This window comes from Rattus norvegicus, chromosome 19 (assembly GCF_021556685.1).
Source record: "Rattus norvegicus strain SHRSP/BbbUtx chromosome 19, alternate assembly SHRSP_T2T, whole genome shotgun sequence".
Classification (NCBI taxonomy): Eukaryota; Metazoa; Chordata; class Mammalia; order Rodentia; family Muridae; genus Rattus; species Rattus norvegicus.
The window spans coordinates 16,459,788-16,472,071 of record NC_141552.1 but is presented as its reverse complement, the minus strand read 5'-3'; the positions used below and the strand labels follow the sequence as shown (position 1 = coordinate 16,472,071).

Here is a 12,284-nt window from a genome sequence, read left to right as displayed (position 1 = left end):
GTGGTACATCTACACTATGGAATATTATTCAGCTATCAAAAGCAATGACTTTATTAAATTCATAGGCAAATGGTTGGAACTGGAAAATATTATCCTGAGTGAGGTAACCCAATCACAGAAAAACACACATGGTATGCACTCATTGATAAGTGGCTATTAGCCCAAATGCTTGAATTACCCTAGATGCCTAGAACAAATGAAACTCAAGACGGATGATCAAAATGTGAATGCTTCACTCCTTCTTTAAAAGGGGAACAAGAATACCCTTGGCAGGGAATAGAGAGGCAAAGATTAAAACAGAGACTGAAGTAACACCCATTCAGAGCCTGCCCCACATGTGGCCCATACATATACAGCCATCCAATTAGACAAGATGGATGAAGCAAAGAAGTGCAGGCTGACAGGAGCCGGATGTATATCTCTCCCGAGAGACACAGCCAGAATACAGCAAACGCAGAGGCGTATGCCAGTAGCAAACCACTGAACTGAGAATAGGACCCCCGTTGAAGGAATCAGAGAAAGAACTGGAAGAGCTTGAAGGGACTCGAGACCCCTTATGAACAACAATGCCAAGCAACCAGAGCTTCCAGGGCCTAAGCCACTACCTAATGACTATACATGGACTGACCCTGGACTCTGACCTCATAGGTAGCAATGAATATCCTAGTAAGAGCACCAAGGAAGGGGAAGCCCTGGGTCCTGCTAAGACTGAACCTCCAGTGAACTAGATTGTTGGGGGGAGGGCGGCAAGGGGGGGAGGATGGGGAGGGGAACACCCATAAAGAAGGGGAGGGGGAGGGGGATGTTTGCCCGGAAACACTCGAAGTATACATAAGAAATACTCAAGTTAATAAAAAAAAAAAGAGAAGTCTGGTGTAATTCAGATAGGTCTGAATTAATTTGTTACTGCATATTTATGCCTTACCCCTTTTAATATTCTTTCTTTGATCTGTGCATTTAGGGTTTTAATTGTTATGTGAATGGAGGTATATTTTCTGGTCTGCTCCCATCTGTCAGCTTCTATGGCAGTGGTTCTCAACACTCCTAGTGCTGCACACCTGTAATACAGCGCTTCATGCTGTGATGACTCCCACCATAAAATTATTTCAGTACTACTTCATAACTAATATTGCTACTCTTATAAGTCATAATGTGCAAGGTATCTGATATACATTCTTTGTGAGTGGTCGTGGCCCAGAGTTTGAGAAACATTGCATTATATACATTTTTTTTTTTAAGAGAGGCCTTCATCTAAGAAGATCCTGACACAGGTGTAAGAGCAGAGACACCCTGACGTAGTGACAAGTTAGGAGACCCAAGGTCGCTTGCCTTAATGGCAACAGAGATTCCTGGGTAAAGGCACAATCTGAAATCACTGTCCCCAGGACATTTCTTACCTCAGTTTCCCCCCATTACACGGTGTGTCTGCTTGGCTATGTCTGTCCAGGAAGCCAGTCCCTGTAGTCTCTAATACAGACAGAATGCTAAAGGCAAGAATGTTTTCCCTCTGTTGGCTCCAAGTCACTTCTATAGAAGTAAGTTCAAATCACCCGTGGGTAAATGTGTCTCTCTCACATAATGTGTGAGACTTGAAATGTCATCCATTTGAGTTGACAAAAACCAACTCTCACTTCAGATTTACAGCTGACCAACAGTTAGTTTCAGGAGAATGAAGAAGCTGGCCAGGCCTGCAGAGTCAGATCTCCTCCCTGCCTGGGACAATCCCACCCACTGCAGACTTCAGCTTCACCTAACAGCTGTTATCAGAAAATCTGACCTTAAGGTTCTGAAGTCCACACATGCACAAACCCTAAAGTTGTTAGATGGTGGATATGGGGTTTTTCTCCAATTTAAAATCATTCAGGCCTCTTTTTTCCCCTGGGATGCACTCTGTTCTCTCAGGTCTGTTCTTCTCAGAAGTCAACTCTCAGAAGGGGCACTTTGCTCTAACTCCTCCATGGGACCCACCCAGCATTGTTACTGGAGGATCCTATGGAGTTGTAGCTCTGAGCTGGGAGGGGGAGCTCTCACCCTGACAAGGAGAAGCCTGTTTTCACAGCTGATCTGGATCTGAGGAAAAGGTGCTTTTAAAGAAGCCTGTGAAAGTGTCTCCTGCAGGAGAGCCCACCCTGCAGGGAAAGTCACACAAGACAGGGAAAAGTAGCTTCCCAACTTTCCCAGGGCTCTCAAACCAGGGAGGGTACCTGATTTCAGAGAGTTTGAGAAAGGCCTCCATCTCCCTGAAAGACTTCCCTCAATCATAAGTCCCACCACTATCCCAGCCTCAGCAAAGCCCTCCACCTGCCAGTTCCTTCCAAAGGAAACTCAGTGTGGAGAATTGAGGATAACAGTTCTAGGAAAAGGGAGACACAAGCCTCTGGGGGTCCTGGCCTGGGGTCTGTCCCTTAGGCTCTCCTCACTTCCCCTAGGTGCCTAGGGCAGAGGCAGGGTCAGGGGTACGGGGAGGGGCAAGTTCATGGTCAGGGGCAAGCAGTGACCTCCAGACAAAAGTTAGGCTTTGGGTCCATGGAACAGGCAGCAGCAGACGGATCCCTGCCCTCCTCCTCTCTGGAGTGGGAAAGCATGGAGACCTGAGAGGTTGGGAAGAGTTGGGGAACTCACAGCTGCTTTTCCTCTGACTGCAACTGCAAGTGCAGGGCCAAAGAAGCCAGAGAGGCTCAGGAGATCCCCCCATTTCCTGATGTCATTGTCCTTGTGGATGTCCAGGATGAAGGCTGTGCTTGGCTGGGCCAGAAGCCCCGCAGACAGGTAGAAGATGCACAACTGGCCTGTGACCTCCCTTGGCACCCACTGGGACCCAGCTCAAGTGGCCACAGACACTCACCATGCACCCTGCCCCAGCCCTAAGCCTGTGCACACCAAGGCCATAGCACCTCTGCTAGTCCCTCCCACCATGAGCACTCCACCTTGGCCCCCTGGTTGGCTTACACTCTCTGTAGGGAGCTCCTTGTGTGGTTTAGACACCAGGTTGATTATGACATCAGAGAAGGAGTTTGACAATGTTCCTTCTCTTTCAATATAGTGGAATAATTGAAGCACTGTTGTTATTAGGTCTTCATTAAAAGTCTGATAGGATTTTGCATTATAGCCATATGGCCTGAGATTTCGCTTTTTAATTTTGGGAGGGGCAAGCTATACTGACTGTATCTATTTTCTTCTGAGAATTATCCATGTACCTTCCCAGATCTGTGTTTATGTTGGTAATTGTTATCTGTCTAGAAAATACCAATATCAAATAGATTTTCAGTTTTCTTGAGTAAAGGCCTCTGAGATAAGACCTAATGTTTGTTGAATTTGTTCATTGTCTATTGTTAGATCCCTCTTTCCATTTCTAATTGTGTCAACTTAAGTATTGTCTATGGTGTGCAGTTTGTTTGTGGAGGTGTTGCCTATGTGGTGGATCTTCTCAACAAAAATACAAAAAAAGAAACAAACAACAAAACAAACAAACAAAAAAACCCAAACCACAGACCTTGCTTCCCTTCTCTCTTTGTATTTTTCACTTTGTTTGTAACTGACTAATTTGATTTGAGCCCTGAATTAATTTCCTGCCATCAAATCCTACCTGACATTCTATGGGATCAGGTTTGGCCTCATCTTGGTAAGAGCAACATATAACTACTGAAGCTTTTTCTGCTCTCTATAGTGGTGATGACGTCAAAACCTTACTGAAAACAATGCACAGCACGTTTTAGGCTGTCGTAAAGTAGCCCACCATTTCAGTGTTCCCTGCAAGGTGCCATGGGACAGTATTAGCATATGTCTGCATGTAATTTGACAGTTTTCATTAGGAACTACACACACACACACACACACACACACACACACACACTTTTCTGACATGGTGCACATTCTTTGCACACAAAGAAGAAAGTGAGCAGTAATGAAAACACAACAATCATGGAATTGATGGAGGGAGCTGTGGGGAAGCTGGGGCTTAGAGTTACTTAAAGGCCCTGTGCAGGCTCTCCTTCTGTTGGAGGAGAAACTTCAAGTGCAATGTGGTTCTTTATTTTCTTTCTCTAAAGCACATAGGGTTAGGGTGGAACACAGGGCTTTGAGCATGTTCGGCAAGTGCAGTCACACTGAATTAAATCCTAGGGCTGGAACCTATTAATCTTCTACAGAATTACAGAGCAGCCTGGATGAAGACTCTCAACTGAAAAGGTGAACTTCTCAAGACAGGCACTGGACAATGACTGACAGACTTGACTGAAGACTGGAAATGTTTTGCTATCTCATAGGAGAAGAAGGCACCTCATAAAACACTGTACTCTAAGGACAGTTTATTCAGGTTAGACATGACATGAACTATTGTCTCATGTCACAGATGTCAGCACAAAGTATCCAAGGTATTGTATGCCAATGGTAGCATTAACAGAACAAAGCACACAGTGTCATGAAGACGTAAATTATGAGTTTGTGTAGCAAGACCCAGGCCTCTTCCAGGTTCTTAGATAGTAACTGAGAACCTCAAATACAGTAGTGATGTGATAGTGTGGTGTGAATCTAGTTACAACTAGTTTCTATTGTGACACAGATGACACTTTTTGTGTCATGTTCAGCTTATGATGAATGACTAGACCTAAGCATGAGAGTAACCAAATACTACATTGCTTCTCTAGCTGCTGAGCTTTTAAAAGCCCTGGGGTGACAGCAAGCTTTGTGGATATTCTGGATTATTCCTTCTGTACTTTAACTCTCTGAGTCATCTCCACTCTCAGTAAGTTAGTTCAATTCCATAAATTGGAAATCAGCCACCTGGAAAAAATACATTCTCAATACGATCCCAGATTGGCCATGGAAAAAGGTTAGCTTGAACTGTCCCACCTAGGTTCTGGGCTTGCACAGGCCTGCTCTCCAAAAGAAACCTGTGTTCACAGCTGCAGGCTACATTCATTATGGATGCTCTTGAGGTTCCTCCCTAAACTGCTTAGATTAAGATAATTTTCTTGCTAACAATCAAAAAACTCATTATGCCAATCTGGCCTACAGGAAGCTAGTTTCTATTCTGTATTTTGTCAGATGTGCATAATACATGTGGTCATCACTGATAATAGGTGAAAGATCTGCTCTAATATGGACACTAAGTGATGCTGGATGATGATGCTGACCCACAATGAGCAGTGGGAACACCAGAGCCCTGTAGGGATGCCTGGCAACCTAACACGTTGAGCACGCACGGCTCAGTAAGTTACCTGTGAACACACATCTCCTGAGATCTCTCTATTTAATTGGAGGTGATCCTGTCCAACTAATACAGCACCTCCTGTGGAATAACAGAAGCCACCTGCAGGAGCTGTGGTGATGACTCACAGGGTAGAGCATCTGCTGCTCTCTCAGAAGAACCACATGGACCCTAACAATTGGGTAAAGCATGTCAGTGATTACATCACAAAGTATGTGTCGGAGAAACAGCCACATTATCCACACAAGAGACACTGTCACACTGGGTACCCCTTGGTGACTTTGAATTCACTTATTAGCCCAGGCTCCATGGAACATGCAGAGATACATCTCTATCTGTAAGTTCTAAGTCCACAGGAGCGGACAGAACCCTTGAGTAAGAATGATGGTCTTAAGAGTCAAGAGATAGAATTCAATTTTTATTCATAACGAATACATTTTTATAACAAAACAGGATTAAAATGAATAAAAATATTTAAAAATATTTGAAAGTGAAAAATAGTAACAAGAACATATAAATAGGAAACAACAAAAAAACTTCAATTAAAATCATAACAAAAATATTTCTAAACTGCATATTTTTAACGAACATGTAGAAGCACAGATGTATTGCTGTGTCTCCTCTAGCACACGTAATGAAAGGCGGTCTCCCAAGGTGTCACTCAAGTGGTGTTTTCTGAAGAAGAAAGTGAGTAAGATCTCAATCAGTCAGGCTGGCTTGGTGTTATATAAATTTACGGTCTCTAAGAAATTTCAAATTAACTCTGATGAAGAATACTCATCCAAAAAATGTTGTTACCATTCAGGATGTTAGACATCAGGGACTCCTGAGAAAGCAACTTATTCTTCAGGAAGCTCTCTTACTGGGGTGTGTCCAATTCCAGCTCTCTTGCACTTTCTGAGACCTGGGAGAGGAACGCAGTTTTTAAGATACTGATTTTGTGGGGAAATGCAAGCCAGCTGTCAGAATGCTGCCTTCTACCACCTCAGTTCTATTGGACAGTCGACATGGACCTTTTAACTGATATCATTGTTGCTAACTCTGCAGGCAAGGCAAAATCTCCAGAGAGCCTCAAAATAATGTGGGCTGCCAATCTGGGACCCAGACTTATACCAGTGCGAACCAAGAACAGGGCAATGGGTAGAGACCTCATTGGGTTGCAGGAAGAAAGGAGATGTCCATATGTCACCAAGGTTAAAGCCAATGACAAGTACTAATTTGACATTTGCACTTGGTTCTTATCCCGGAAAGGTGCTTCCTACACAAGAAGTCACATGACCACAGAGTGTCATTTGTCAAAGAACCACGAACTTGTTCAAAACTCTACATAGGATCCAATCTATCACATGGATATGCAATAATGAGGTATGTTATTCATCTGTCACCATTTCTAGACTGCACCTTCAAAAAGAGCAGCAAAATATACTTGCAAAATAATTCAGTTTCTGCAAAGTGTTTAACTTCCCAAAATACTTGTGCATAGGCCGAGCAATGAACAATTCCATTGCATGAGGGGGTTGGCTGGTTGGGAGTGTAAATTAGAAAGGTGGTAGGAGAAAGCACAGATGTATGAAATTGGCAAATTTTATCAGATATTGTTAAGCTAACACAGCTGCTCGTCCCTACCAGATGATGCTGGGTCTTTATCTTTCTTGTTGAAGTCAACCAAATATTTCTGGTTCAGTGCACACTCAAGATGTCCCTCCCTGCTCCCCTGCTTCAGTGGGACCAACTTCTTCCTGCATGTGTTCTCCATCAGGAGCTGGCTGAGCAGGTTTCTGGAAATACAGTCTGCATAGTAAGATCATGCTGCCCCTTTCTCCCATTCCTACTCCCAAGTCCCACTAACTCTACCAGTTCCCAGATACCCATGAAGACATAATAAAATACATCTTGATACATATAAGGCTGCTCCACAAACCACAAAGAGTTAATTCGGGGAAGAATAAATTGTTTGTTTGGCCTGAGCACAATTAGTGTCCACATCTCTCAAAAAGAACACGGATCTACATCTATCCATGAAAGCCCAATGCATGGGGGCAACATAAATTAGCAGTGGGCCAACACCCTCAAAGGAGGTCAGTAGAACCAAGAGAAGGTCATGCTAACCATGTGGTCCACACACTGAGTTTTGTAAAACCTGGTGTGACCCCAGAGGTCCAGGTCAGCCTAATAACCTTCTGCTGACTTCAATCAATGCTGTTCTATCTAGAGCCTTCTGAAGATGCCTAGACAATCCTGGGATGAGTAACAGTCTTTTGTGGAACTGAAAACTGAGTCCTAATGACCCTGGCACACCGATGTATAAACAGCACAAGAGATAGAATCATAGCTGAAGACTGTCCAATCCAGAACAAAGAAATCAGAAATGGCCATTCCACAGGTGATAGCCTTTCTGACCAGGACTTACCTAGAGAAGGTAATCTCCTTCTTCAGCTTATGGTTGTTCTCATGGATCTCAGTGTTCTCCATCTCTAAGTTGTGCAGAATTGACATGACCGCCTCCTCCATTCTCTCCAGGTCTTCATAATATGGATTTGGCCTGAAGTGTGGCCTGGCCCCAAATGATAGATTCCAATGAACATCACCATTTAGGAATATATGAACTCAGGGTGGGTCCTGTACTACCCCAGTCCTGGAAGGACACCTTCTGAATTCTACATATTAGATCTTCTTCAGCTTCAGAAACGTGTTTTTCTGCGTCCAGGACACCAGAATCTCAGCATCCAGATGGAGGGTTCCCTGGCTCCCTTTGTTCAATCAAGAGGAAATCTGCAGTCAAGCCAGTTGAGCTATCAAGAGCCTAGGCCACACCTCTCCATGCTCCCCACCCCAACACAGCCAGAAACCTGTGATTTCTTTTCTCCTGTTTTGATAAAAGACCTTATATCAACACAAAATTATAATCTACACAAAGAATAAAAATAAACATACAAACGTGGTCACATAGACAAAGAACTGTGTTGTTGACAGTGGGGCTCCCAGAACAAGGCATTCACATCACCATGAAGGTGTTACAAGTAAATACTCAGGCCAAGACATAGACCCCTAGATTCCAATGTGGAGGGAAATATAAACATTTAAAAGTTGTCCATATGCATTTGGATGTATGCACACACAGACTCACAGACTAGGACACACCCACAAAAAAGTGAAATGTAAACAGAGTCAGAGAAAGACAAATATGGAAACAGAGAGCACTGTGAGAACCAGGAGAAATGCATGCACCATTGCTGTCTCAGAGGGCAAGACACACAGACAATAACAAACAGGCCTGAGCCTGAGACCTTCTAGTCAAGCATTGAGATGAACAGTTTGGGACCAGGCCCCTCAGGCTGCTGCCTGGATCTTCCAGCACTCAGTCCCCTGCCTAGCAAGTATAGAGACTCACCATAAACTCACTGCAATTACAATCTTGCAAAGCCACCAGCTGTCAAGGGCTTTGCAAATGCACACTGGGAACTCACTCTCCCTGACTTTATCCCTGAATTCTTCATTCAGACCACAAGATCTGCTTTTCAATAAATGGAAGCAGATGAGTCCAATTTCCATCTCAATCCTCAGGGTCAGGTTCTGAATCTCCTCTATATGGGATGTGAGGTTTAGCACAGGGTGGTTAGGGAGGCACAGCTTTCTAGAACCCAAAACCTTAATAGGATAAGATGAAGGTGACCTTGCAGTCCCAGGAATGAAACAAGAGAATTTGGAGCGATTCATCCCCGTTCTTCATGGATCTCTCTGTCAGAAACCTCAGGTGATCTCTCAGGTCATTTCTCTCCTCGGTAATGAGCTGCAGCTCTTCAATCAGCCTCTCCTTTTCCTTCTTGGCCCAATGCATAGAGTGTTCATAGACCACAGTGAGGCCTAAACAGGAGAACAAGCCTGGAACCCAGTGTCACGGCTAGGCGATTGGTCTATGCTTAAGAGGCCTCCTCAGTGGATCTCAGTTCTCCCACTACTCTATAGAGACCAAGAGATGTAAGCAGCCAGGTGTTCCCTATGCCGGATATCACGTGCTTACATGGACGACGGAGATGGCTACTCCAGGATTATTATCAGCTGAACAGGGTACAGCTTGGTTTCCTCACCCCTGTGGTTTCAGAACTCAGATGATAAATTCACCATCCAAGACTTGAGTGATTGGAGACACTCAGATGTCCTACCCTGATACTCTAGGCCAACAACTTTGGATTAAAATGCATTTCCAGGGAGGACATGGTCAACAGACTTATCAATTCCCCTATTTGAAATACCCAATGCCCCAGAAGTACCCATAGGTTACAGGCTGAATCTTGGTCTACACGTTCCAAATAGTTTTGGTATTGTAGAAACATGTTTGTAACACACATCTCTAATATAGAAAGCTAACGTTGACCCTGCAATTAGAAGAAATCAGAGAAGGTCTAAGAACATAAGGTTATTGCCTGGAGCACAATTCTCCCCCTGTTCCTACTGTCAGATATCCACTGTATTTAAAGAAGCAATGATAGTGAAGTACATTGCTGCCCTGTCTAAACTCAGAAAAAGTGGACCCTCCATGACTCCTGATTGTGTTTTTATATCAATGTAACATACCAAATGAACTGAAAAGTAAAGGCCAGAAGTTCACAGTGTAATAGCATTTGCCTAACCATATCCTCCCAGTGGGGATAGAGAATCTAAAGTTCTGAAATCCTTGACTTTCAGGAATTGTGATATTCATGGAAATTCAATTCCTTTTCAGATGCTCCAGTTGCTGTGGCCCATTGCTAGAAAGGTCATCTTAAGCCTGCAGCCCCCCTGACAGGAAGCTCAAAATATACTGCCCAGAACTTACTCAACATTCCCCAGAAGTGCTGTCTTTGTCCATCATTAATTTGAGACGAAAGGCTAGACTCCTTCACTCTAGTCTCTCCACAATCAACGTTCCCCCTCCCAAAACGGTTGTGAAGACAGGAAAACATGTCTTAGGGTGTAACCACCAGACTCAGTCTGAGAGAAACTAGGGCACTGGTTGTCACTCCAACACTGGTGACATCACAGAGGATGCCAGAACTCTCTAGGAGACAATAGAGTGTCATAGAAGGGACAGCTGATGTCACGGGGAGCAGACTTTGCCTCCCTGATAATAATCTCCCTGTACTGAGCATAAGCAGATGTGCCCTTTCCAGGAGACTTTCCTGGGGAGAGCCACTGAGCATCTCCTGCTTCCAAAGCCAAATTTTCCTCAAGGCTTGATTATAAAAAACCTTAGTAATTCCTATGCATCTAAATGAATGTTTCTTTTCATATCTTGCCCAAAAATGTCTCATCCTAACTCAAACTGTCCTCATTCACCAATGTTAGCCATTAAAACTTCCTGAGATTTCACACCAGCTTGAATATGCAGTCAAAAGTTCTCCTGTCTCATTCTGTACAGGTGCTTTATATCACATCAAGAAATAGTCTGCATGGTAGTTTACAACATGGGTGTGTGTTAGGGGAACACTCATGAAGTCATGTGCTTAGCAATCGACAATTGCCAAGAAATTCCTTAGGAGAAAGAGTTGATGTCTTTAAAGTGCTAGGCAAAGTGTGGAGACCAGTTGGCAGAGGAAAGTGCAAATTGGAGCCACCAGTGAAGGGAACCTCATTCTGCTTGTGGGGTTCTCCTCTCTGCACCAATGTCGCCAAAGGAGCACTGCTCACAAGCCTGAGTAAGATATACCAAGAGCTTCTGTCAGAAAAATAAAATAGTCAAGAGATATAGGGGGTGCACATAAACGTCTAAAATGAAGCTATAAACATCATTAAGTGGATAGAGTAAGGTCCCAGCACCTGTACACTGGGAAATAGCCACCACACCAAACACAAAAGCATCTATCATAATAAAAAATGAATACTGTATAGAATTTACACATTAACACTGATTGATCACATCCGTAGTTCAAATTTTGGGGGCAAATTCATGGCCCTAACTATCTTTCTCTCAACTTATATAGCAAAAAATAAGAAGGAAAGAGAAAAGAAAAAGTCAAAGCAAAAAGCTCAAGCTTCTCATATGAGGACTGCAGGAAGTGTTATATGTTAGTCAGTTCTGATTAGACCATTTTAGATAGAACAGTGCACAGTGACCCTTAATGTGATGGGCCCTATATAAAGCTTTTTTCAATATTGGAATTTTAACAAACCTCATCCAGAACGTACAGAAGAGGCAAGGATGTGATCACCATGTCCTTGCTCTCTATCTGGTTATTTTTCTGCGTCCTTGATTGTCAGGCATAGAACAGCAACAATCTGAAATAGCTGGTAGACATGAAAAAAGGTTGCTAAAACTATAGTTGTGGGTTGCACACCTCAACTGTCAAAGGCTAATGCTGTCCTCACAGTCCTTGGAGGCCACTCTTGTAAGCCTATTTATTGGAAAGTGGAAGGAGGTTCATCTGAGCTCAAAGTGAACCTAGCCAGCCATGTAGAGGGCAACATGTGATACTTGAGACCCTGTCTAAAACCAGCACAGAAACCCACCCTGCATTCAAAGCATCATCTGTGAATTCTTGATTATTTACCATTCTCTCCCTACCAGTCTTTCAATCTGGAATGATAGAAAAGAACTGGAAATGATCTTCCTATTCTCAGGACATTAATCTCTCTTTCCTTAGGTGCACATCAAGAACCCATGCAAATGGGTATGACCATCTGAACAACTTAGTATCATCTACTCAGTATATCTAGCCTAATACTGTGCCTATGGCAATCTCAAGCTTCCCTGAGTGTTGCTGACCCAGCAAGAAGTATGAAGTACTGAGGTCAAACCCCAGTGATCCTTTCAAGGGTTTAGAAGAAAGCCATCAGAGAAACTCCACTTCTTTGTCCTTAGATTAAATCACATTGACACAATGTGAACCCGGTGGACTATTTAACCAGACATCTTTCTCCTAACCCCAGCTTTCTGAGTTCAGTCCATGTGAACCTGCATGGGGAGAATGCATTGAGTGTACATAGACCACAGTGAGGCCTAAACAGGAGAACAAGCCTGGAACCCAGTGTAACTGCAAGGAGTTTGGTCTTTGCTTAAGAGACCTCCTCAGGGGGTTGGGGATTTAGCACTTGCCTA

The 12,284-nt window shown here is 43.6% G+C and overlaps 1 protein-coding gene across 10 annotated transcripts in view; it reads right to left on the bottom strand.

The window, feature by feature from the left end:
• Positions 1–5,614: 5,614 nt before the first annotated feature.
• LOC134483557 (uncharacterized) overlaps positions 5,615–12,284 on the bottom strand; it is a 142,525-nt gene continuing 135,855 nt past the window's right edge. For 6 of the 10 annotated variants that reach the window (XM_087595998.1, XM_087595992.1, XM_087595999.1 and 3 more), the window contains 4 exons: positions 7,620–7,763; positions 6,836–6,987; positions 6,008–6,113; positions 5,615–5,884 (listed from right to left, as the gene is read on the bottom strand). In XM_087595998.1, the coding sequence (XP_087452124.1) occupies positions 6,049–6,113; positions 6,836–6,987; positions 7,620–7,720 (318 nt within the window). In that variant the 5' untranslated portion in view covers positions 7,721–7,763 and the 3' untranslated portion in view covers positions 5,615–5,884; positions 6,008–6,048. Of the gene's footprint in view, positions 5,885–6,007; positions 6,114–6,835; positions 6,988–7,619; positions 7,764–8,882; positions 9,586–10,025; positions 10,183–12,284 lie in introns of those variants that run through there. The other 4 variants (XM_087595996.1, XM_087595995.1, XM_087596002.1 and 1 more) reach the window with 4 other exon arrangements.